Genomic DNA, 25,273 nt, shown 5'->3' on the forward strand with positions numbered 1-25,273 from the left:
TACAGTAATACCTATGTACAATTTCATTCTTATTAACTATTTTTTTTTACATAAGATAATGTAACAAATAATAATCAAATATGTTTCATAAATAATTTTAAGAGAGATAGGGAGAGAAAAGCTGCGATTTGGAAAAATGTCAATGGGCGCAAAAAACTTGAATATCTACGCTAATGCATGTATAATTAAATAATAATGGGTAATCGCAGGGACTGTGTCGTCGAATCACGTCATTTCAGTGATATTTCACTATAATATTTGTCTGTGTTTTATCACAGTTGAGTGTAAATATTTGGTGACCAAATAGCACACGGATAAAACGAAAACATAACTATTACTATGTTCATTAGTGGGTATGTATGAACTATAACAATAATTGCTGCATAATATTGATATGTCGTCAGGGCGTAAAAATACGCTATCATTTACTATATAAATCAAAAGCGGGTCGACGATTTTTTTTTTTAAATTTATCTATTCGTTGTTGTTACACTGAGTTTGTGCAAAAGGGTTGTACTATCTATATAGTAGTCAGTAGGTGCATGCACTACACGTACACTTATCATGTATATATTTATTGTAGGTATATACATTGTACAGTACCTATATATTACCTATATTAAACAGTAAACATGAATAATAATATTGTAGGTACTATTGTTTATGTCTGTTACTGCTCATGCCGAATTGCAAACGCAGCGGCATAATATAATAAGAATATTATCGATTGGTCACAGTCTATGCCGGTGTCACCGTAGTAACCGGACGAATGTTGGTGAAAACGCGGTGTGCCGCGAGTTTAAACCATGGATGGGGCCAGCGCGGACGTTAACATGGCACAGGTCAGAGACTTGCAAGCGTCGCTATTCCCGATTTGTACGAAAGGTACAATCATTATTATTATTATTTTTTTTTTTCGGTAATAATAATATTATATTATATCGTGTTGACAATGATGATAATAATGTTTCCGAGCACACGCGCGTCTGCAGTACGATCGATGAGAACTGACGATAGTATATTATATTATTATAATAATTTTATCGTCTCATAAAACATTTTTTTTTTTTTTTTTTTGAAATATTCGAGTAACTTAGATTATTATTAAGTCGTATTTTCGTTACATCGCAGGCATGCTCGTCGTATACAAACGTACTTTATTATAGTGCGTAATCAATGCGTATTTAGATGAGTTAAATTTAATATGCCAAAATAACAATTTGAAAAAAAATACATGTTCTCTAACTTGTTTTACGTAAACAATAATGATTCGACATTTAAATGATCCTCGGCAGTACATTGGGCACTTGGTAGGTACCTACATTGTGTTTGTGTGACTCTCACTTACATGGTTTAGACTCATTTGCGCACATAATAATATATTTTTTTAAATTTACGACAACTCATTTGCACACAAAATTGTGAACAATGAAAACCAGCTTGTAGATACAATTTTGGGTGTATAGGGTCTGTATACTCTTAAAGTATAACTTTTATTTTCAATCGTGATTTCTTATCAGTACCTAATGTAATAATCGCAATTACCATGCTTGCCCGAGTACATGAGCCGTGTGGGAGTTGGGATAAGCTTTAATCTTTATTGTTATATTTTTTATGCTATTTTTATTAAACGTTTCCATCGATAATTGACTAACCTTATTAGTTATTAGTCCTTATAAGTTATAACAAATACCTATCTTATACACTTTAGTTTAGTTTCTGATTGTGACATATTAACAATGGACACTGCTTATTTAATTTGTTTATTAAATAATTACAAATTTTGAAAATACAGGCAATATTTAAAAATGGATATTTTAATTTTCGATGTACTAATAAATGTTATACCTAATTCTCGTGTTATTGTAAATAATAATAGTGAACAAATTGTCGATCAATCTAAAAGGTTAGGTTATGAACCAAAAGTCTTAAGCCTTATAAAGGGTAAAAGAAAATGTTGTTTGAGTATAATAATGTTTCACAATCAGTAATGACGAATTTTAAAATTTGTAGAGGTACGCATGTTATATACACTCTATGCGTGATTAAAGTTCTCCGAAAAAAAGGTTTCTATTGAAAATTGTGCGCAAATGATTTGTAAAAAAAAGTAAATGTACGCAAATGAGTTGTAACTTACAAACATATTACTTATACAGTATTTTATATAATATTATAATGTTTATAACAATATATTGTATTCTACAAGGAATAGGTAATTTTACACTACAATACTCATTGTTATATTTCGTTAGGTGACTGCAATAGCTATCTTGCCAGACTTGCTGGTAATATGGTATTTATATTACATCTAATTTGCATATTTCAAACTATTAATAAGTCGTTAACAAACGACGCCGTGTATAATAAAAATGTAACCCTAATTTCGTTATATAATATGCGCCTATACCGAAATAGGTATATATTATACTAGCGTATTATTTGTTTTTTGAGTTCGTGACATCACACGATAAAATGTTGTGCAGTATCTTCTCAAACTCAATCAATTTATATAATAGATATGACGCTATCATCGTGTACAATATGTTATGTTTTTGATTAATGGCTCGTGTTACATGCCAAAATGCCATTGTTTTAATATTCATATTTCAGTATTAAAATGAAATCAATTTACGAATAAACTTATAACCACTTTAAGTACCTATACCTATATATTATTATTATTCCGAGTTTCTTATGTATTATGTCACGTTGAGTAATAATAATAAATACATAATAATATATTATAATAACAGTTACACGCAGTATATTTAACGAATTCTGATGTCTCAAAATATGTCATTGAACATTTACTTTTCAGTATAATACTGCAGTGATAAGAGGATGCATACGCCGTTTGATAAAGTTTTGAAATTTTAGTAGTTGTATAAAATATTTTTCTATGTGAGCTTATAACAATTTTAAACACAATTTATATGCAGCGTAGGTATATTATGTAATATGTTATAAGCTAATATTTATTGGATACAGATGCACTGCCTACCTAAGGTATTATAAATGTTGACTAGATATATAAATAAGATAAATATAAAATAATATTGGATTTGTTACATAAAATAACATTTTATTACTATTTTTATAAATTAATAATTATTATTGCTTATTACTCATTATTTTTTTTTAATAATTTATGTCAATATATAAAGACTTATTATATTTATTATATTATTTTTATTTATTATTTTATTTATTTTAATTCTGAAAAGCATAATAGATGAAATAACATTTAAATAAAAATGTATATACAATACAATTGTTATATTTTGTTTTTTTATACACGTGGATTTTTAATTTAAAGGATCGTTTTTAAACAATTTATTGAATCGTACGTTAAGAAACAGTCAAATTGATATAAACGCGGACGGCGACACAAGGCAGTTAGATTCTAAATTACGAGACGTTAAAGAAGTTTTTCCGTTAATGAAAGAAGTAGATTGTCCTTACCAAGCTGCAAGATGGCCAATGGAATGTCAAGTGAGATATATAACAATAAAATTTATTATGAATTTAATTCTTATTAAGTACCTATATTATAATCCTGCGAGCTCAATTACCACAATCGCATTTATCAATTTACATTTTCAAAATCTCAACTAACATAGTTACGTAGGCAACCTTTAACAAATTTTCCATTTTAACTATCTATGTTGCTCCTTTTTATTATTGACCTATTTATTGTTTTTCATGTAAGATTTTTATCATTACTTACTTAAAATAAACTAATTTAAAGTATACATTTTTATGTCACTTGGTTGTTTAATAGATACATATACATACAATTATAATGAGTAAATATTTACATATTTAGTGTGCGCATGAATTTTTGAATTTTTTATAAAATGATTTGTACTTCATTCTAATGTCATTTAATTTTGCTTGTATTATATTTATGTTGATTTGATATTTGTAAAATTCTAAGTTTGAAAATTACAAAATTAGGTAAAAAATTCTACTTTTTAATAATATATGTATTATGTAATATATTATATGCCTACATTTTTAATGAATATCCGAATTCCTCATATTTATTATAGTTCCTTAATAATTTATTTAATTTGAAGCAATGTCAAACATTTAACTTAATACAACCTGTTTAGGTCCTAGACGATCCCGTTGTTCACATTCACCCGACATTGGCATCTTATTCAGAAAAAGAGCCTCTATACAAATTTACAGGCAAAGAAATACAACCAAAACAAGTAGGCGAAGATTCAGGAGAAGTAATATTTAAATATTACCCTATCAGTAGCGTAAATTATGTAAGTATTAGTTATTACACCTAACATAACTTTTTTTTGCCAATACAAGTTCAATGGTTGATCTTTTATAATTTACAGTTTTGTCGTTCAGCCGTTGGTGGTAGTGCGTGTTCTCTAGCACATAGTAGTCAAGATCCTTCTGATTTGATTTTTGAATCACGTTTTGAATCTGGTAACCTAGCCAAAGTAGTTAAAATAACGAGTACATATTATGAGTTATCACTAAGATCAGATATGTATACAAATCGACACACTCAATGGTTCTATTTTCGAATAGAAAATACAAAAAAAAACATTAAATATAGGTAAGTACAATATTTCATTAAAATCTTTAAGACAACTACATAATTAAAACTATAAATTATATATATATATAATTTAAAAATAAGTAGATATTTATGTTATAACTGGATTTGTACAACTATATTGTTTGATACATGTCATATAATATGTCAATAAAATTAATATACAATAACCTAGTATTGAGATAATTTTTTTGTAATTTAATTTTGGTGGCATTAATATTTCTTCTTAAAATATTGGGTAGGTGCCTAGTAAATATTTCAATTAATATTTTATTGTATCTTTCTTTATAAATTATGTTTTGAATATAAATATTATTAATTTATTAGTTATTATATTTTAATATGTACATGGAAAGTTCATAATATTTCAAAAAAATACGTAAAATAGATTAAGAATTTCATGGTATTAACAATACATAGTCACATAGGAAGAGAATCACTTTTTTTAATGGACACAAAATTATGTTTATGTGTTTTATAAAAAACTATATTGATGTTTTAAAAAAAATTAACAAAAAAAAGATACACTCATATTTATACGTACGAAACAGCGCAGTAAAACAAATTTAAACTTCAATAGAAACGGAAAGTATATAGTAAAATGAATTATTTTAAAACAAATATAAATTTTCAACAAAATATATTTAATAATCTCATGTTCATGCAAATAATTTTTTTTTGATTATGATACCCAATATATATTAAAAGTTAAGCTTTTTCTGAAGGGCAATTTATAAAGAAGTGTAAGTTGATTGTTATCATTATAAATAAAGTTTGCTTTATAAAAAATCTTTTATCCGACAAATTAGTTTGTCATTTGAGTAGTTATTAGAGAAATGAAGATCTGGGACTAAACCTTTGAAAAGAAAAGGGTTGAACAGTCCAAATAGTTTTAATTAGCATTAGATATAATCCAATCATGGTGACAATGTCATTATGCCATTTTATTATTTTTTTGAAAAGATGAAAATTCAAGTAATTTAGAATTTAGAAATTTTTTATTGAAGTCTCTTGCGAAAAAAAATAAAATAATTACAGGTATTTTTTTTCGATAATTCAATAAAATAAAAATGTCATAATTGCTAAGGCATAATAAATAAGTATGTACTCGATACTGATTTAACTCATGTGGTATTATTTTGTTTTGTACGTTCTTAAATTAAGTAGTTCAACCTAAATGATATATTCTCCTTTTTTATTAAATTATAATGATAATGATCGGATTGTCTTTTTACCAAATCAAACTTCTTACTTTACTCAACTACCTAAGTATTTTGCGTGTTCGGCACACAATGTTGCGGTAGTTCTATTATAATAATGTTGTAAATTTAAAATACCAAACGCTTCGTTATAAAATATCACTTAAGAAATTGGCACCATTTTGGGTACCTATATTACGGTATCTAAATCAAGAACTTGTTCACAGCTTTCTTCTGAACGTCTATATTGGCTATATTGTACCTAACAAAAATTATAGAAATCATATTATATTATTATATAATACATAATAAACCATATTAAACGTTTAAATTTTTTTATTATTATAATTTTATTATATGAAAGCACAACATTTATATTATATATGTATATTGTATGCATAATATAATATATTATTGACAAATATTTTAATATAGTTTTAAAAATTCAATGAAGTATTATTCTATTCACTGCCTGATAATAGATAAATAAGTCGATGGATACAAACCTATTATTTTCAATACCACAATACCTAACACATTTTATAAACGGCATAGTAACTATTAAATCTATGATAATATTTATGTAGGAGAAAATATATTGTCAGTCGTCAGGACACTCTATAAAAAAAAAATCCAAAATACCTTACTGTACATCAGTAGTTCCTAACCTCTCTAGTTGTCCTCCTCCTTCCTATAATAATTTTTCATTTATTCCCTAGATTTTAAAATAAAAATAATATAATATAATAAATACAATTTTACTTCATAATGATTGCTTGCGCCTTCTCAGCAATATTTACACTACCCCCCCCCCCCCACTCAAAGGTTTGGAAATACTACTGTACATAATGTAATATTACTAATAACTATAAATTATGATCAAATAAATATTTTTACATTACTATTATTGTTCGTCTATTCTTTTATTTATTTGTTGAAAAATTAGAACATAAAACTTTAAGTTATAATTTATAGCTATAATGCTATATAGTATACATGGGGTAGGTAGGTACCATATAATATTATTACTCTGTGGTAGGTACTCATCGTAGTTGTTAAAATAGTAAATACATTACTTGTATAGATTACATGAGTATCTAACCTAACATAGAGTACATGTATAGATATAATATGATATTATATTTAAAATATAACTCTTATTTAAATAACTTGTACTTTTATTAAACTTTCCCATCAGGAAATATTCACTAGACATATAATTTTCCATAGATTTTTTCACCATATATTTACTTAGGGTATTTGTTCTCCGATTTTCTTAGGTGAGCACTCTTTGTATTATAATATATACTACATTACTACATGCAAATATGTACTATGTATTATAAACGAGTAATGTTGCAAATAAGAGTACTTATTGTTTATTTTAGATTTTCAATTGTCAATATGTATAAATCTGAAAGTCTTTTCACTGCTGGTATGAAACCGTTGTTATACTCTACTAAAGACGCAAGTCAGAAAAACGTGGGCTGGAGACGTTGTGGGGAAAGCATCGCATATTACAAAAACGATGCACCGTAAATTTATTGTTAAATATTTATTAGTTATTTACGTTTTTCAAAAGCACTTCGATACTTTTAGTATTATTTTATGATTGTTTTTGGTATTTCCAGAAACGGTGACAGCGAAGATAACCCGCGTTACATCTTTTCGTTTCTCTTAGAGTTCCCGCACGATATGGATACTGTATATCTAGCCTACAACTATCCATACACATATACAGATCTACAAGACTATCTGATAAAGCTCAAGGTGATGCCTTAATAGTCAACATGGCATTTACTATCATACAATTATTTTTATTTTAATAGACAAAATTAAACACGTAAATGGTATTTTTAGGACGACCCAGTTAAAGCGGTGTTTACAAAGCTTAGAGTTCTGTGCCGAACATTAGCTGGCAATAATGTGCATTACTTAACTGTAACGGAGCCATGTCAAGAAGAAGATCCAAAAGTATATTCTAATTATTTCTGTATCAGTGTTTTTTTATTCATGTATATGATTTTAATGTGTTATAGCAAAAAAAAGTGATTGTTTTAACAGCGCGTGTCCATCCATCCGAAACGCCATCTTCTTGGATGATGAAAGGATTTATTGATTTTTTAACTGGTGATTCATTACAAGCAAAGGTACATTTTCTTTTTAGATTATTCATTAACTATTTATCTATCTATAAATATGTATATATGTGTGTGTGTGTGTGTGTGTGTGTGTGTGTGTGTGTGTGTGGTGTGTGTGTGTGTGTGTATAACGTATATGTATAATAATTGTAAAATGGATGTTCAGAAGGAAAAGATCATGAATAATACACGTGAAAGTAATTATAGAAGACGTGTGTGAAGTGATAATGATGAGAGTGAAAAGAAGAGTATATGTGGATGATTGGAAGACTAGCATAAAAATAGGGGTGTGCTAGAATCCATCATAAAATTCAATGGGTAGATTTGCTGTGAGCTCAGTAATATTTTATGGAACAATGAATAATGTGACCAGTATACAATATAACAGAACAGAGAGTGAGTGTAGTAAGATTAAAATGCTAAGAAAGAAGTGTTGAGTGACTTGGAAGAATATAATAAAAAATTATTTTTTAGAAGTAGTATAAGATAAGTAGCACCAATTATAAATACAATAAAGAATAATTGTATTAATTGAGAAAGTTCGGTCACTTTATAAAAAGAGGCAATGTAATCGGCTATGCAAATAAGCAAATAAATTTAAAAGAAAAGAATAAAGACTAAATAACAGATGGATAGGTAAATAGAATAAAATAGCGATTCTCAACCTGATGATCGTGATCACTTTGACTATAGCTTATAGATTTCGGATAGGTCGAAAATAATAAAATCCTATTATTTATAATACTATATTATATTATAGTTTATTATAATGTATTATTGATAACACTATTATTATTTATAATAAAACACAATTTATAAAATGAACTTCTTTATTTGGGCGTAGCCCGTTTCGCCCAAATTTTGTTTTTATATGATTCCCGTTTTGCCCAGAGTAGCTTAGATCAATTTAAAATTAAGTTGGCAATAGTTCAGTCAAATATTCTATTTTAAGAAACGTTATAAAACTTATAGTAATAAAATTACGGGTATACGGGTAATTGATTTAGGAAAATTAAGTCAAAATAAATATCGTTTATAAATAATAATATGTAAAATCGATAGCAGATAACATATAAGAAATCCAGTCGTTATCGAATTGAAATCGATCAACATCTATAAAGGGAAATTTTGAGAAATTTAGTCCAAACAGATATATACATAAATGCGTTGAAATACTAGACATCAAAAAATGTAAACATAATTTAAAGGCTAGTACACAATTAGAAACAAGTAACGAGATACCGATAATTATTCGCTATGAATTCATTAAAAGCATGTGTTATAATTTTAAAAATCAACTATAAAGTGTAGGTATTAATAAATATATTTTAAACGATTAAAATCAATTTTATTATATGTATAAATTTTTATTATAAGGTAAATTTGATTTTTTAGTAATGTTTTTATAAGTATTGTGGACTAAATTTTAAATTTGTTAAATGTACCTACCACTTTTGCGAAAAAAAAAATTTAGAAAACAAAGAATATCTCCTCCTCGTGGTGTTTTTTTGGATAACGTTAAATGATACTCAAATATTATAATCATTACCAACTTAATTTTAAATCGATCTCAACTACCCTGGGCGAAACGGGAATCATATAAAAACAAAATTTAGACGAAACGGTGAGGGTCATTTTTGGGCGAACCGGGTCCCGCCCCTTTATTTAAATAAGTTGGAAAAAAATACGGGCACTTCACCGCTAATGGATTTTTCAATGACCCAAAACACGGGCGAAACATAATGTTTTCCTGTGACAAGTTAAAATTACTACTTATGGTATTATTATATTAATATTCAAAATGGTATATTTCATTTGGTTGATGATATATTTTTACTATTTTTCGGTAAAAAATGATTGAGCACTGTCCTTATCAGAGCATCATTTTTATTGTATTACAATTGAGCAATGAGCATAATTTTTAATTTTTTTCCAACGTTGTCAAATTTAATCATTTAATAACATGATAAATTAATTTTGTAATTTTGTTGTATAAATTACTGTTTGTGTACCATGTTATATTGTTAACCATATTTTGTGTTAATGCTCAATATAATTATAATAATATATTATAGCTTGCTATTTTTTGGTGTTAAAAAATATTTTATTAATTTAAGTTTTATGCTCAACGATACAGATATTACTTCATTATTATTTATTACATTTTGTATTATTTTATAATAAAACATAAATAAATATATAAATTATAATGTTAGTACTTTTAAACTTGGTTTATTTAATGTACATAATACATGTTTTTTATTAATTCCTCATATATATAAGTATTCAATACTGTCATTATTTTCTTGAAAAAATCAACAAAAATAATTAGGTAAATAGGTACTTGTAACTAATTAAGTAACTGATTACCGTAATTGTTACTTGCAATTTACCAATATTTAATTGTGTATTAGAAGTATGATTAAAAGATTTTCATTAACTGATAACTTGTGCCAGTGTTTAAGTCAGAACGCAATCATCTTAGTTAATTAAATTAATTGATATTATATTTCATGTAATTTTGAGTTCAATCACATTAGCTTTAAGGTCTGTGCCTTGTGATGAATTTTCTGTGGAAATTCAAGTGTGATCAAAGAGTTACAACGACTTAATCATTAGATAACTTTTATTCAATACCTATTACCTACAGGCTATAAATACCTATTTTAAACAAAATATTAATTTTGCTTACTTCTTCATTTATATCTGGTTAAAGGGTAAAGGACTTTACTAACTTAACCATTATACTTATAGGACAATAGTCTAAAACATTACAATATATTTTAGGAATTACGGAATCGTTTTATTTTCAAATTGATACCAATGTTGAATCCCGATGGCGTAGTTGTTGGTAATAGTAGATGTTCTTTAAATGGACGAGACTTAAATCGACAATATCGTAGCGTTATTCGTGATGCCCATCCGGTTATTTGGCATACAAAGCTTATGCTTCGAAGGTACTTATTGTTTATGTATAATTTTACAATGTATTTATATACTTACTTTTAATTCATATTTCTATTCTCACAGAGTGATTATTTTAAATTTGAATACCTATTTAACTTATAAGTTATAACTTTCAATTCTACTTTTAAATATTTTAAAAAGACACATTTTTCTCTGCATCAGTTTATTTTTATGAATTATGATAGATACCTACCTGAAATATAGGTATTTACAAAATAAGTAAATTAATTTTAAGATATTACTTATTTATACCACGAATTTATTCACTCAGTTTTACGGTGTATTGACTCAAAAATAAAATAATATTATTATAATAATTAAATATTAATAACATAATATATTATAATTTTTTTTTTTTTAATTATGTCATCCTACCGTGGTATCAAAAGTTAGATCAATAACTTAAATCACTATATTAAAAATATGCGAAATATATTTATAGTCACCTAGGCTGACAGACAATTGCAGCTCAGAAATTTTTTTTCGTATACTGTATTTAGTATTAAAATTATTTAATTTAATTATAACACACACATTACAATGAGTCATATTTAACATATTCATCTTTAACATAGTTGAGTGGTATACCCACTTGCTCACTTTTTTTTTACTATAATAGTTCTCTGTAAAGTATTGTATATAAATACATTTTAGTGATTATTAAATATAGATAATAAAACTTATATATTTTGTACAGTTATTTTCTCAAAATAGTAAGCTTTTAAAAACTTAAGTTTCATTATTATATAATAAATTATTCAAGATTTTTTACTAAACAATTTAATAATTTAACCCTTATATAATATTATATGATATTAGTCATTAAATATAATATATAATGTGGTATGAATGTTATATTTTATTTTAAGATTAATTGAAGAACGTCAAGTAGTGATGTTTTGCGATTTACATGCACATTCGAGGAAGTCAAACATTTTCATGTATGGTTGTGAAGGGAAAGGCCACGAAGGGAGAAAACTGCAAGAGCAAATATTCCCTCTTTTATTACACAAAAACGCTCCAGAAAAAGTATAACCATAGTTATTTATTTCATCGAAAAAAATAAGAAAACTAATATAATTTATTGTGTTATGTACACATTGTCCGCGTCACAGTTTTCATTCGAAGATTGCAATTTCAACATTCAGCGTTCTAAGGAAAACACGGCTCGTGTAGTCGTTTGGCTGATGGGTGTCGAAAACAGCTACACAATGGAAGCGTCATTTTGTGGTTCATCTCTTGGTTCTCGGGCGAATACTCATCTCACCATCAAAGACTTTGAAGATATTGGACAAACGTTTTGTGAAACCTTGTTGGACTACTATAACGAGGATCCTCGAAATGTTTGTGACTAGGATGTTTATTTTTTAATACATTATATTTTGTAGTTATCAAATATTTATTTAATAACAACTATAATAATTATTATTATGAGAATTTTTTTCATTTTTAGGAAAAAATGAAATTGAAAATATGTAGCCGATTAATGGAACAGGGCTCAAATGCGGAACAACCGAAAAATATTGATATATCAGATTACTCGAGGTAATAACTATGAATATAATGACGATAATGACATTTTATACTGTTTAAAAATCATAAGTCAGTTGACCTAAATATATATACATATATAATTAATCTTAACATTAATATAGTATTAAAATTTTTTTTTAATTTATTCATTTTTACGCCATTTTGTGATGACTTAATGTATTGTACCATTATTCATTAAATATATTTGTACATTTTGTAATATGCCGAGGACCAAACGTCCTATGGCTAATAATTTTCCGGGACGAAACGTCCTATCTTATAATAATTTCCGGGGACGTTTCGACTGGTGTTTTTGACGGGAACGAAACGATGGAGGTGAAACGTCCGCGATTCATGTATACTCGTATATATCGTCGATGTATAATATACTATACAGTCATATTATCAAGTATTTAATCGATTGTTTAAAAATTCAAGTTGCAGTATAAATTTAATATATTATTAGACAATTGAAAATATTGTTTCTAATTTTAAGCCAATAATAAATTAAGTACAACAAGTGAATCATTCACTAATCAATTATTTCTGTCTATATTATTATTCTAAATTTAGTTGGCCAGAAAAATAATGCAAAGAATAGATTTATCATTATTATAGTAGATAATAAAACACATGGAATTTAAAATATTTCGTGTATCAATAAAGACAATTTATTGTACCCAATATTTTTTTTCCCTGTAATCACCACATGGGGGCCGAACTGTTTTCACATTGCTTAACCCCCAAAGTACCCAATATTATGGTTAAATAATTTCCCATTCATTTAATAAGTTTTTTGATTATTCACTTAAATTGTTTTTAAAAATTTGTTAAAATGTCTAGTGGGTAATTTAACTAAATAAGTAATAAATAGGCAAATAATAGGTAATATTATTTTGTATTATATACTTATACTTTAACTTTTAGCTATGTTTATACAATTTATATAGAATATAGATATATTCGAATTAAAGTACATATTTATTTTATATGTAGCGTAGCTATAGTACTTAGACTTAATACCTTATAAATTATTTACATACAAATATTAATAATAATTTTCAAAATTCTTGTTTTTTTTTTTTATTGCTAATTTTACTATCTTATATTAAAACCCGTTTACGTTTGTTTGTTAAAGTGACGAGAGCTCAACGAGTGTATGTGAAGAAATTGTTGACAAGTTGAGTTTTGAAGAAGATGTCACATCTTTGACACAACTATCAATTATTGTACCTCCCAGTACACCAGTTGTGCCGAAACGAAAATCACGAAAAAAAAAAAGAAAATCAAAAGATTGTAGTACGAAAATTATTACGCCATAATAGCTGTTTGGATGTTGTAATTACTTGTAAAGCTCTCAATGTTCTAATCTTTAACTTTACAGGGTAATTTATTTAATGTTCTAATTATTATTTAGATATTTCAGACGTGCCCAGCCTTTTTTAACTTGTGGGCCACATTCAAAATGTATTACTTATATATTTATACTGCTAGCCTTATATATTTCATGATTTTTTTTTTTATGTTAATTTAGATAAAATGTACGTTTTATTGTACATTTTTCTATATTCAATTTTAATAATTAAAATTGAAAATTATACGATAATTTGTAATTCTTAAAAACTTATTAAAATAATATTATTTTAAACTATAATTTTTATAAAATGGTCGCGGGCTGATTGTAATACTCTCGAAGGCTATGGGTTGGGCTCGCCTGAGGTATATTGAAAAATTGTATAATACTTTCATATAGGTGTAAAGTCTATATCTGCAAAATAATTATCCATTATTTATTGTTATATTAGAAAAAATTAAAAGTATAATAACAATAAATATAATAAAAAAAATTAATAAGTACAATTTTCAAATGTTTAAATGGTAAGTAAATACCTCTTGTTTAGATTTCAAACATTAATTCATAAAATTAAAACTTAAATTTTTTTCTAAAAATATTTATTTATTTATGCTGAATATTAAAGAAATATTTAATATTCATAACTATTTTATAATTCAGTTGAAGTGATATTTAAATGTAATTACTAATTATTACCAACCAATGTTTAATTTTAAAATATTAAATGCTAATGATATTGGTTGTAGGCACTTGCAGCTAATACTTCATATTTAAATAATAATTAAACCTATTATAAAACTTTTAAAATTAAAAAAAAATATATTTTATACCAGAAGTCTAGTTACAAAATATAGATTACTTATTAAATTTAAATTTTAAAATCCAAAACCAAAGTTTTTATTTTTATTAAAAAATATTATCGTTAATTTTTTCTTATCTTTTTTTAAAAGTATTTAAATATTAATTAACATACTGAAAAAGTTCGTATACGACCTTTTAAAATATAACCCTGTTTATCAATTTTCTAGAAAATTATGTTAGTTTAATTAAGTTTCAACATTTCATCGAATAATAAATTCAATTAATGATTTACAAATTAGTCAACAGTATAATATGCATAATTTATTACTGCATTTGTTGAGCTATTACTGCCATTCAATTTTTATCCCATTAAAAAGTTTAGTATTTTTAATCTCAATATAAGTAAATATTATAGAATGTAAATAAAAAAAGGTGAACAATAAATTGCTTCAATAATATTATTATTTATTTTTCAATACTTTCAATATGTTTGATAAATGATATTTATTTAAATAGTAATTATACAATTATTATAATATCGTGGTCCATTAAATTTTTTATAACATTTTTACGGTGAAAATATAAAATATTTATCTAGATGAATAACCTTGAGTTGGGTCCCGAATTTCGCAAACAACATAAATTAAGTCTCGGCGTATTTTATCAAATACATGAGTTGGGTTCCATTATATTTATTTATTTTGGCAACGTTTAAGTCCATTAGTGTTACAAATCAGGAGTTACAATTTGAGGTTGGCTAGAAAGTCTCCCAAGAGTCTATAGATTCTCCTAAGAGTTATATTTGCTATATTTTCTTTTTATAGATACCTAGTTAATATTTTTAATATGTTATAACTTATAGTTTAAATTAGTAGAAGAAATTTAAGAGATACCTACATCTTTTACAAAACTTAACCATTGCAACAGTAATGTTTTCCGTTGAAGCGCGATTGCGGTGTCGACAACCATCCGGCTACTTAATCAATAATAACATTAAGATAAATCATAAAATTTTACCGCGAGCCCAATCCGAGTATATTACCAAACAACACCGAAGACTCAACTTGTGTTTAATATAAGTAAAAAAATATCTCAGGATCTAACTCCAGTTTTCCTAAATCAAGATATTCATAAAAATCTAAAATAAGTGACCTTTTTTATACATCTAGATTCTAGAATTCTAGATATTGCTCAACACTATACCACCTACAGTAAAATAAATATACTTAGTCTTATAAATTTGTAAGCAGGAAAGTGCAGAGGTACAAAATAATTTCCTTTATTTCTAACGGGTGTTTTTAAGTTTTTTATTTTATATTGCATACAAAAGATACGTAGTAGGTAACTACTCGCAATGTTGTAATTAAGATAAATAATAAAAACTGTTTTTCAAATTCATTAATAAAATAATATTTTTAAGTTAAAAATTTTTAACTTCGGTAATCGTAGATCTATGATTATTTTACTAAGTTTTTTGGTGATGTGTGTATAATTGTTTATGATAGCTGGTGTTTAATGAAACCAATTTATCATTCGTAAAACAATAAAACATATTAACATTTTTTTTTTCAAAAATGAGCTCATTTTAAATTCATTGTGTTCATAATTATATTATATTAGTATTAAAGTAGGTAGTGTGTTATCTAATGATTGATTAATAAACTGCAAAGCAGTAAATTATAAAGGTTTTTATTTAAAAATGACCTTTTGGCATTTCAAGTGATGTATTAAGACTAAATTATAAGTAAGCATATATAAATACATATTTTACATTAGTTATTTTAAACAAATATCTAATAAACTAAGCTATCGCACGATTGAGTATAAAATACCTTCTTTAGTAAATGACTGAGCAAATTTGTCGGCTTATAGAAGAATATAAAAGTACAAAAGAAAATCTTCTCGATTGAGAATAAAAAGTTTTGCGATGTTGCCATTTAAAAAACATATTATTTTATTAAAAATATTAATTCAAATAATTATATAATAATACTAATATGGTATGAATTTAAAAATATCACGATTGCATCATCATATGCAAATGTATTGATGACTTGTTGATAATAATAAATAATCTAACTAGATTACCATCACATATCTTTAAATTTCTATGTAATCTAATTTTTAAACTAAATAGTTTCTATAATAATCCGAGAATATTATAGAATATAAGAAATTCATTAATTCAAACAAGCAAAAATAACCCTTTAATTTTTCTTTTTTAGGAAAAATATAAGATTATTAATATATCATATCACAAATAATAAATCTTGAAGCTTATTTATTTATACAAACAAGTAATTGTACTTAATAGTTTATGATCGGAAAAGAACGAAGTATAATGTTGAAGGTATTTGTAAATTTTCAAAATGTAAATGTTTGAATGTGTATTTTTATATTTATTTTTTTATTTATGCACCTACTTAATCCTTACTTATCAAAATAATATATAACTAGGGAAAATCAAAAAATATTGCATTATTTTGGTTAAATTATTATTTTTTTTTTTTACCTCTAAACTAAACATAAGATTAAGTGTAATATTTATGTCAAAAAATGCTCAGGAATTAAGTATATATAAAGTGTAATATCCAGCTGCATTAATTTTCACAACAGTTTTAACGAAAGAATTTCTTATTACTTATCTTTTTAGTTTATAGTATTAATTTAATGCCCACTGCTGCGAATATTTGAACTTAGTGTTTATTTCAAATGAAACTCATTGTAATCGTTTCAAAAGAAGTCTAATAAGTAATAACGTAATCAATTAATTAATAGAGAAAAATGTCAATAGGAGTACATAAAATAAACTGTACGTAATAATAAAAATAATAATAATTTAAAACATTTTGATTTATAAATGGCAACATCGTTTCAAATATTCTATAATCATTTATGTTGCTAAAATGGTAAATTTTCAGTCGCTTTAATCTCATTCGTGTTTTACTATTATACAGAATGCTTAACATTTCTTTATAACTATAGTCCCCCTTCCAAATAATTTTTTTTTATCACTGTAAAATATGTTTGTAAATAATATGATATGATTAATATAATTTATAGTAAATATAATTTTGTCTTGAATAATTAGATAATATTTATATGTTACATGAGTATTATAATATTTTAAGGCCTAAAAAGATGTATTTAGACATTTATTTTATTGTTCTAAACTGTTCTAGAAAATAATTGTGAATTTTTACCTTAATTATTTTAAATTATGATTATTTTTTTTAGAAATGCAGATTTTAATTTTATAGAATATAGATTTTTTGTCTGTAAATTAAATAACATACAAATTATTACAGATTTAAATTAGAATTTTTTTTTATTTAATTTACATGTTTAAAAAAATTTACTCGTAATATATAATATATTCTCAGTGTTAAATTATTTGATTTTTTTTTCCGTCAGTTTCATGTTGTGAGGTATTAAATCCCAGTTGTTTTGTTATTATTTTTTTTATTTATGACAGAGGTTGTTGGAAATAAGGCTGCTTCATTAGCCATTATATCTGTATTTTGATTTACATGAGATGGAACCCATTTTTTTTTATGAAAATTTTGTTATTAAATATGATATAAAGGAGAAAGGTATATCCGAAGAAAATCTAAATTGCCCAGATGAAAGTTAAAATCATTCGATCAAATGTCAAGGACTAATTTTGAAAGCCAATAGGCTAATATTCAGAGCAGATTATCAGGAAAAACTCATGAAATCGGAGTATTCTGAAGTGTCCGATAACCAGTCTATAATGTCATGAACAATCTAACTTTTTTGATGTTGTATCAAAATATACTAAGGAGCTTCTAGCTGATAATGGTGAGCAAATTTATAGTTTTGTACAATCACAGCTATGGAAAAAAAAATTAAGACTTCATGAAAATAAAATTATTTTTCCTTTATTTCTTTATTTTGATGATTTAGGTATTAATAATCCACTTGGTTCACATGCTGGAAACCAACAACTAGGAGCTGTTTATATTTCCTTAGCTTGCCTACCACCTGAACTATCTTCTTCCTTAGATCATATATTTCTTGCCTCTTTATTTAAAACTGATGATGAAAAACAGTACGGAAATAAGAAAATATTTAAAGACCTAATCTCAGAACTAAATTTTTTAGAGACTGTTGGAATAGACATAATAGTAAATAATGAAACATTTAAAATTTTTTTTTCTATTGGTTTGATTTTGGGAGACAATCTTGGTATACACTCCATACTGGGATTTGTAGAAAGTTTTGTTGCTAGATATCCCTGTAGATTTTGTAAAAGTTCAAAATTTGAATGTCAACAACAGGTATTGCAAAATGATGGTAGTTTAAGAAATTCTAATAACTATGACGATGACGTTTTAATTAACAATGTATCTCAAACAGGTATTAAAGAAAAATGTACTTGGAATGATTTAAATTCTTTTAGGGCAACTGAAAATTACAGTATAGATATTATGCACGATATACTAGAGGGTGTATGCAAGTATGATATCGGATTAATTTTAAAACACATGGTTTTTGACTTAAAGTACTTTACTGTAGAAATATTAAACAATAGAATCGAAACATTCAATTATGGTCCTATAGATATTCGTAATAGACCTACATTGATATCAACCGAAAATTTGAAACATGGAATTATAAAAATGTCAGCTGCAGAATCCTTATGTTTTACTAGATACTTTGGACTTATAATTGGGGATTTAGTTCCCAATAATTCTGAGTTTTGGTCATTATATATTATTCTTAAAAAAATAGTTGATATTATTTTTCAAAAATGTATTACCTAGACTAAAGGATACTATTTTACTAAAATGTTTAATTTTGGAACACCATGAACTATACTTAAAACTATTTGGTATAGGATTGAAACCAAAACATCATCACATGGTACATTATCCACTCATCATTCAAAAGTCAGGTCCATTATCTATGTTTTCATCAACGCGATATGAAGCCAAACATAAAGAACTATATGTATATGCAAGTCCTATAACTTCTCAGTTCTCATCCCTAGTTATCACAAACAATTAAAAAATTAAGAAAACAGTTATGTAATATGTAACCAAATTTAGCAATAAATCAATAAATATTAGTAGGCCTATAACAATATTATATAGAACAACATAGGAAAGTAGGTTAACCTGTTATGAGTATACAAAAAGGAATTCTTCAGCTCCCAGCGATGACCACTCTATACGGTTGCTGTATAGAACATCACGATTTAATAGGTTACTTGTATTTTAAATTATATATGTTTCATTTTTAGTTATGTTCATGTGTTGAAGTAATCAGCCACGGCGTGTACGACAAAATGACTTATTATCTTGAGACTTTTTGTTGTGTGTTGTGTGTGTGTATGTGTATTTGTGTGTACAAATTTTTGAGTAAAGATATTTCAGTAACTTCAACCCAGATTATAAATTATATTGTGTATGTTTTATTTAAATAATGTAATCTTCGAAGTAATTTCAGTTATTTTGTACAAGTCCTCGTTACATATTCGCTCATAGGGAGTTGCTGGGGGCGCTTAGCACTCCCAGTCAAAATACTGCATTCAAAGCACAATATATTATATTGAATTGAATAATAATAATATATAATTGTACCTGAAGATATTCAAATAATAAGTACCTAATATGTCACTTCACTTATATACTGAATTTATGGATTATAATATTTTCGAGAATATTAAATTTTGGTTATTATAATTTGGACATATCTACATAAACAGTTTTTTTTTATTGATTTTATTTAGATTATTAAACATTAATTTATGTTTTTTTTTTTCAAAGTAATACCTATTTGAATAAATTAAAATATTAATTTAGACTCAAAAAACGAATTTTTTTAAAACACTTCAAATTTAGCATAAAATATGTTTTAGAAAACACTTGTCAAATTGGGTAAGGTGTTAGTGTTGTTTGAGCACTGTAATTTTATAGTTTGATTCAAAATATTATTGTTATATAATTTAGGCACTAAAAATAGAAGACTAAACACTTAAATTTTTGGTAGTAAAGATTAAGATACCTACATAATTATTTTTGGTTTTATTATATACCATAGTTGGTAAGAATTGAAATAATACATCTCAGCATTTTTTTAAATTGTTTACAATTTTTCATTTTTAAAGTATTAATCAGTGGTAAATATTTAAAGTATGAATTTATTATGTAATATTTTATTTTATTATTTCCAACATACAGTTTGTTGGCTTAAAAAATATAATATTTATTCCTATACAAAAATTGTTATGACGATAAATAAAATGTGACTATTCTTGTTTCTACTTTTAGTATTAAATATTCATAAATTGTATTCCTGTTGCAGAAGACGTAAGTGACTTATTTAAAACCAATTTTAGTGTACTCTCAATTATTCGTAATCTTCCGCGGGATCATCTATATACAAAAATTATACAAAATTCATATAATTTTAAATATTCTTGTACTATAATATGAATAGTTAGAAACCAATTAAACATGCTCTTATATCATTTTACTGAAATACTATTTTAAATTACATGATTTAATTTTTTTAATAATGCAGATAATATATAATTATAACTTTTAGTTTGAATTTTAATTTTGAAAATTATCCGAAGATGCCAATCCACCCTATTCCGCGGATAATCGAGAGTACATTGTACTTAATTTTTACTCAATAGGCTAAACAATTATTAACCAAAAATAAATTCAATTTTTTCTATGTTAACACAATATTAACAATGCTTTTGCCTTTTGTGTTAGTTCATCAAACAAAAAAACATGTTGTATTGGCTATAGACTTAAAATAAAATCACATTAGTATTTATCATATGATATAAGTTAATTATAAACTAAGAATTATTGTTTATAGGTACATCTTACCTTCAAGAAAATTATAAAGCGATTATTTTATCCTAATAATTTAATTAAGAAATTTATCCCTAAATGAGCTTGGAAATTAATAATAGGCTATGCAAGTGTATTTGTAGAACAAAACCAGAGTTGCATTATACATGCGGTTAGGTTAGGTCACTCCACATGACGTGACTAATATAAACACCACAATATCTTAGTAATCTGTAAACGCGAATAGCGTGAAAATCTTCGTTTTAATTTTATCGTTAGATATCTAAAAATGATAAGTATTTTAATAATAAAAAGGTCTTATGTGAATTAAAATTATTTGTTTTTTAAATGATTATCCACCACTGCTATAGTCCAAGATCTATGATTCAAATATATTAGGTTGATTAAGTAAAATGTGATTACAGTGTATTTACAGGTGAGTAAAATAATTCAATACTTTAAAAATTGTTTAATATGCCTTATTTTATTTTTAAATTTTTTTTACCTAAAGTCTGTACAGAAATTGGTAAATATATTAATTGTTCTATGCAAGACAATAATGATGATTTAATCTAATTTTAATACTTACTAATAAACTATTTATTTTTTTATTTATAGGTAGCAATAGTCATTGTAACCAATGTAACCAGTACCTATAATATGGAAAAAGTTGAAACTTTCAAACAACAACCTCGGACCTCCACTCCCACAACAACCAAACCCTCCAAAACCGTCACAGCAACAACAGCAGTTAACAATGCCTCTTTTGACACATTGTGAAACAACTCCAGTAAGCTTGTTATTTTTAAAAATAGTGTCAATTGTAGCTTATTAAATAGCTTATAATTATTTAAGTTTTGAAAGTTAATGGTCAAATATTAAATGTATTGTGTTATTGTTTATAATGTCGGTATTTTATTAATTTATTGAGTGATTTTTTTACAATTTCATAAAAAATGGTTACTACACTTTTAATCTCTAAAGCAGGTACCTACCAATTACATAAAAAATATAACTAGTTAATATAGGTATTTATCTTTTAAATGGGTGTATATAAAAAAAAAATTGCACAAATTAGTAATCACTAATTGTAGTAATTATTATTTTTATATTATTTTTATTATCTGTATATATAAAAATTTCGTGTCACGATGTATGTTCGCGATAATCTCCGAAACTAAATAAACTAAATACCCGAAATACACCATGCAATTATACACATTTATTAAAAAGTTAATTAAAATATTTAAAATATTAAAAAATTTGAAAAAAAAAACTATCCTATATTTTAAGTTGGACCAAATTACACACGGTGTAAAAAATTTCATCAAAATCGGTCCAGTAGTTTCGGAGATTATCGCGAACATACATCGTGACACAAAATTTTTATATATACAGATATATTATTTCTTCTAATTTTATATAATAATTTTGGTATCTATCCAGCATAATAATCAGGATAAAAGTATAGAAGTTTTTAATTGCATGAAAATAAAAATATTAGTAGGTACATATTTATGCATAAAAAAATATAAATAATTGTTAATTAACAAGCATATACATTTTAATAATTTAATGAACGTTTTATTTTTAATACCAATTTATAAACCAATATTATTAATTAATATTTAGTAATTACTGATGTAAATTATTCTCGGTAGGTGGTACCTAATTCATTAGTTTAGAATATCACTACCTAGAATGCTAAATGAATTACTAGACCATTTACTTGTTGTATCCTAAAACCACTTAATTAACATATTGTTTAATTATGTTGCAATCTGTTGTTAAATAGTTACAATAAAATTACAATGATATAGATTCATGGTTCATACATGGTTCAAAAAATACCATCTAATATAGTAGTATAAAAACCTGATAAATAATAACAGTGTGGAGAATAAAAATAAGATATAAAATAAATTAACAAATAAAAACATTTCTAACTTCCCATAATATGGCAAACTTTTTGTAAGTTAATTTAAATGGTATAACACTTTTAATTTATTGTACTTAGTTGAGTAATGTTGATCCCAAAAAGCTATGTTTACCCAGACAAATTCTTATTATTTTATTTTGTTGTAACTGAAATGGTTTGATTACATTTTCAAGTGTGCTACCCCAGATCCTAATGTCTTATTGGAACACTGCCTGATAAAAAAACAAATATAGATACAATTCTCATGCGGTATTGTGGTAAAATGAAATGCAGTTTATAAAAATTATGAACTGATATGCGCGGGCGATTTATTAAATAATTTATACGTAGATTTCACCTCAAATGATTATTGAAAGTAACATCCATGGTTGAAATATATTGTATATTTTAACCATGGCAACACCTAAGTATCTAATAGGTATACTTTGTATTCTTAGAATTGTATGACTAATATTTAAGTTATTACATATATTTTCATCGTTTTCAAAAAAGAGAATTGTTAATTCGTTTAAAGGAATATTGTAAGTAAATGTTTAACTTTATTTAGTTCATATGTTGTTTTAGCATGAACAGATTTCCATGTCTTGCCTGAAGATAGCCGACACATTGTATCATCTGGGTATGTTCCCTGTGAACTTTATTTTATTTTACTATATTATTATTTTGCCTAACCAAATTATAGACTTTTGTTTATTATTTCATAATTAGGTAAAATGTATAATACTACATATGCATTTTTTGTGGCTCCAGTCGGACGCTAGCCACACTTTGACCACGTCCTGCGCATTGACGCACAACAAGTTCAAGTCAACGTCGACGTGCGTGCGATACTCCCGGGCCATCGTGGCCTTCCAGGACGCGATGCCGTCCTTTTGCTCGATCGTCGCCTCCTGGACGACTGTATCGTGTCCAACAAGTGCTTGTACGCCGCTTCCAGCATCTTTTCCTCGTCCTTGAACATGGGCTTCCCGCACACGGCCAATTTACACATGTAATGAACCACATCCGAGGACCGGTTGGCTTCCTTAGCCATTTTTACAAACCACAACCACTTTTCTTTCGTTTCCACACCTGCGGCAGCGAGCGCTTGTTCAACGTCCATTTTTTTTCTCGGCGCATTTTTTCGAATATAAGGACTATAATATTATCTATTAAGTAGGTTATATTTATCCATTCAACAAGAATAGAATACTGTAATGATATGCTCGATTCTACATATCATGATTTTTGTAAAGTCGTTATTTTCATTTAATAAAATATATAACGGTCGAGTTGTCGCACGCATGTAATAAAATCTAAAATAACCCCAATAAATCAAGTCACTGGTGATTGGAACGATTCCTATTATCTAGTCTCGTACAGGACACTGTACGGGATTATAACATGCAACTTCTTTCATGTGCCGCCGGAGACGGGGGATGGTTCGGTCAGGGTCGCTTTCACCAGGGAAAAAGACAATTTTCTTTGGGGACACCGACACCTTTGATCGGGCCGCCGATGACTCTGGCGGACCTGGCCTAAATCGTCTCCTCTCATCAGTGCATGAGCACCCTCCATAGCGAGAAGTGTACGAGCACATCCAAAACATATAAGTGCACGAGCACCACTAAAACAGACAAGTGCAGGAGCACAGCAGACTTACACACAACCACTCAAAAGACATTGCCTACGACAACTTTACTGTTTCTTTTTCTATAACGAAATTTGTTAAAGTGTTTAGTTATTTCTTTTTTGAGTGCTAAAAAATTTAATAAATTCTATCCTTGTTACGTCGACTGCAACCACAGACAGCTGCGGACAAGGTAAGGTGCATGCGCATCCATATTTAAACAATAATAGTATTATAGAGTTTACTTGATCGTTCTCGAAGCTCGACCTCGAGAACCCTCCGACCATCAGGAGGAAGGTGATTCCGCAAATTTAA

The 25,273-nt window shown here is 26.3% G+C and overlaps 1 protein-coding gene across 3 annotated transcripts; it reads left to right on the forward strand.

Annotated features, from left to right (window-relative positions):
• Window positions 1-672: 672 nt before the first annotated feature.
• LOC114131276 (cytosolic carboxypeptidase Nna1-like) lies at window positions 673-25,056 on the forward strand. Of its 3 annotated transcripts, none has more exons than XR_007606084.1 (16): window positions 673-885; window positions 3,317-3,492; window positions 4,116-4,277; window positions 4,356-4,582; window positions 7,170-7,316; window positions 7,413-7,551; window positions 7,642-7,755; window positions 7,821-7,931; window positions 10,710-10,879; window positions 11,759-11,918; window positions 12,005-12,232; window positions 12,343-12,434; window positions 13,561-13,807; window positions 22,029-22,200; window positions 23,914-23,968; window positions 24,058-25,056. XR_007606084.1 is itself a non-coding variant. In XM_027996454.2 (13 exons), exons 1-13 carry the CDS (start codon window positions 807-809, stop codon window positions 13,742-13,744), a joined length of 1,989 nt encoding a protein of 662 aa, XP_027852255.2. In that variant the 5' UTR covers window positions 674-806; the 3' UTR covers window positions 13,745-14,247. The 3 variants fall into 3 exon arrangements, 1 of the variants encoding a protein (XP_027852255.2); XR_007606085.1 differs by lacking the exon at window positions 673-885 and adding an exon at window positions 942-1,310; XM_027996454.2 differs by lacking the exons at window positions 22,029-22,200; window positions 23,914-23,968; window positions 24,058-25,056 and having other exon boundaries at window positions 674-885; window positions 13,561-14,247.
• The last annotated feature ends 217 nt before the right edge of the window (window positions 25,057-25,273 follow it).

Source organism: Aphis gossypii, chromosome X, assembly GCF_020184175.1.
Source record: "Aphis gossypii isolate Hap1 chromosome X, ASM2018417v2, whole genome shotgun sequence".
In the NCBI taxonomy this organism is placed as follows: domain Eukaryota; kingdom Metazoa; phylum Arthropoda; class Insecta; order Hemiptera; family Aphididae; genus Aphis; species Aphis gossypii.

What these genes read in the sequence shown, in the direction of transcription:
- LOC114131276 (XM_027996454.2), top strand. Translation starts at nt 807, where the DNA reads ATGGATGGGGCCAGCGCGGACGTTAACATGGCACAGGTCAGAGACTTG. An exon ending in CTATCAGTAGCGTAAATTAT is followed by an intron (nt 4,278 to 4,355) that starts GTAAGTATTAGT and finishes TATAATTTACAG; the next exon opens with TTTTGTCGTTCAGCCGTTGG. An exon ending in ACTATCTGATAAAGCTCAAG is followed by an intron (nt 7,552 to 7,641) that starts GTGATGCCTTAA and finishes TGGTATTTTTAG; the next exon opens with GACGACCCAGTTAAAGCGGT.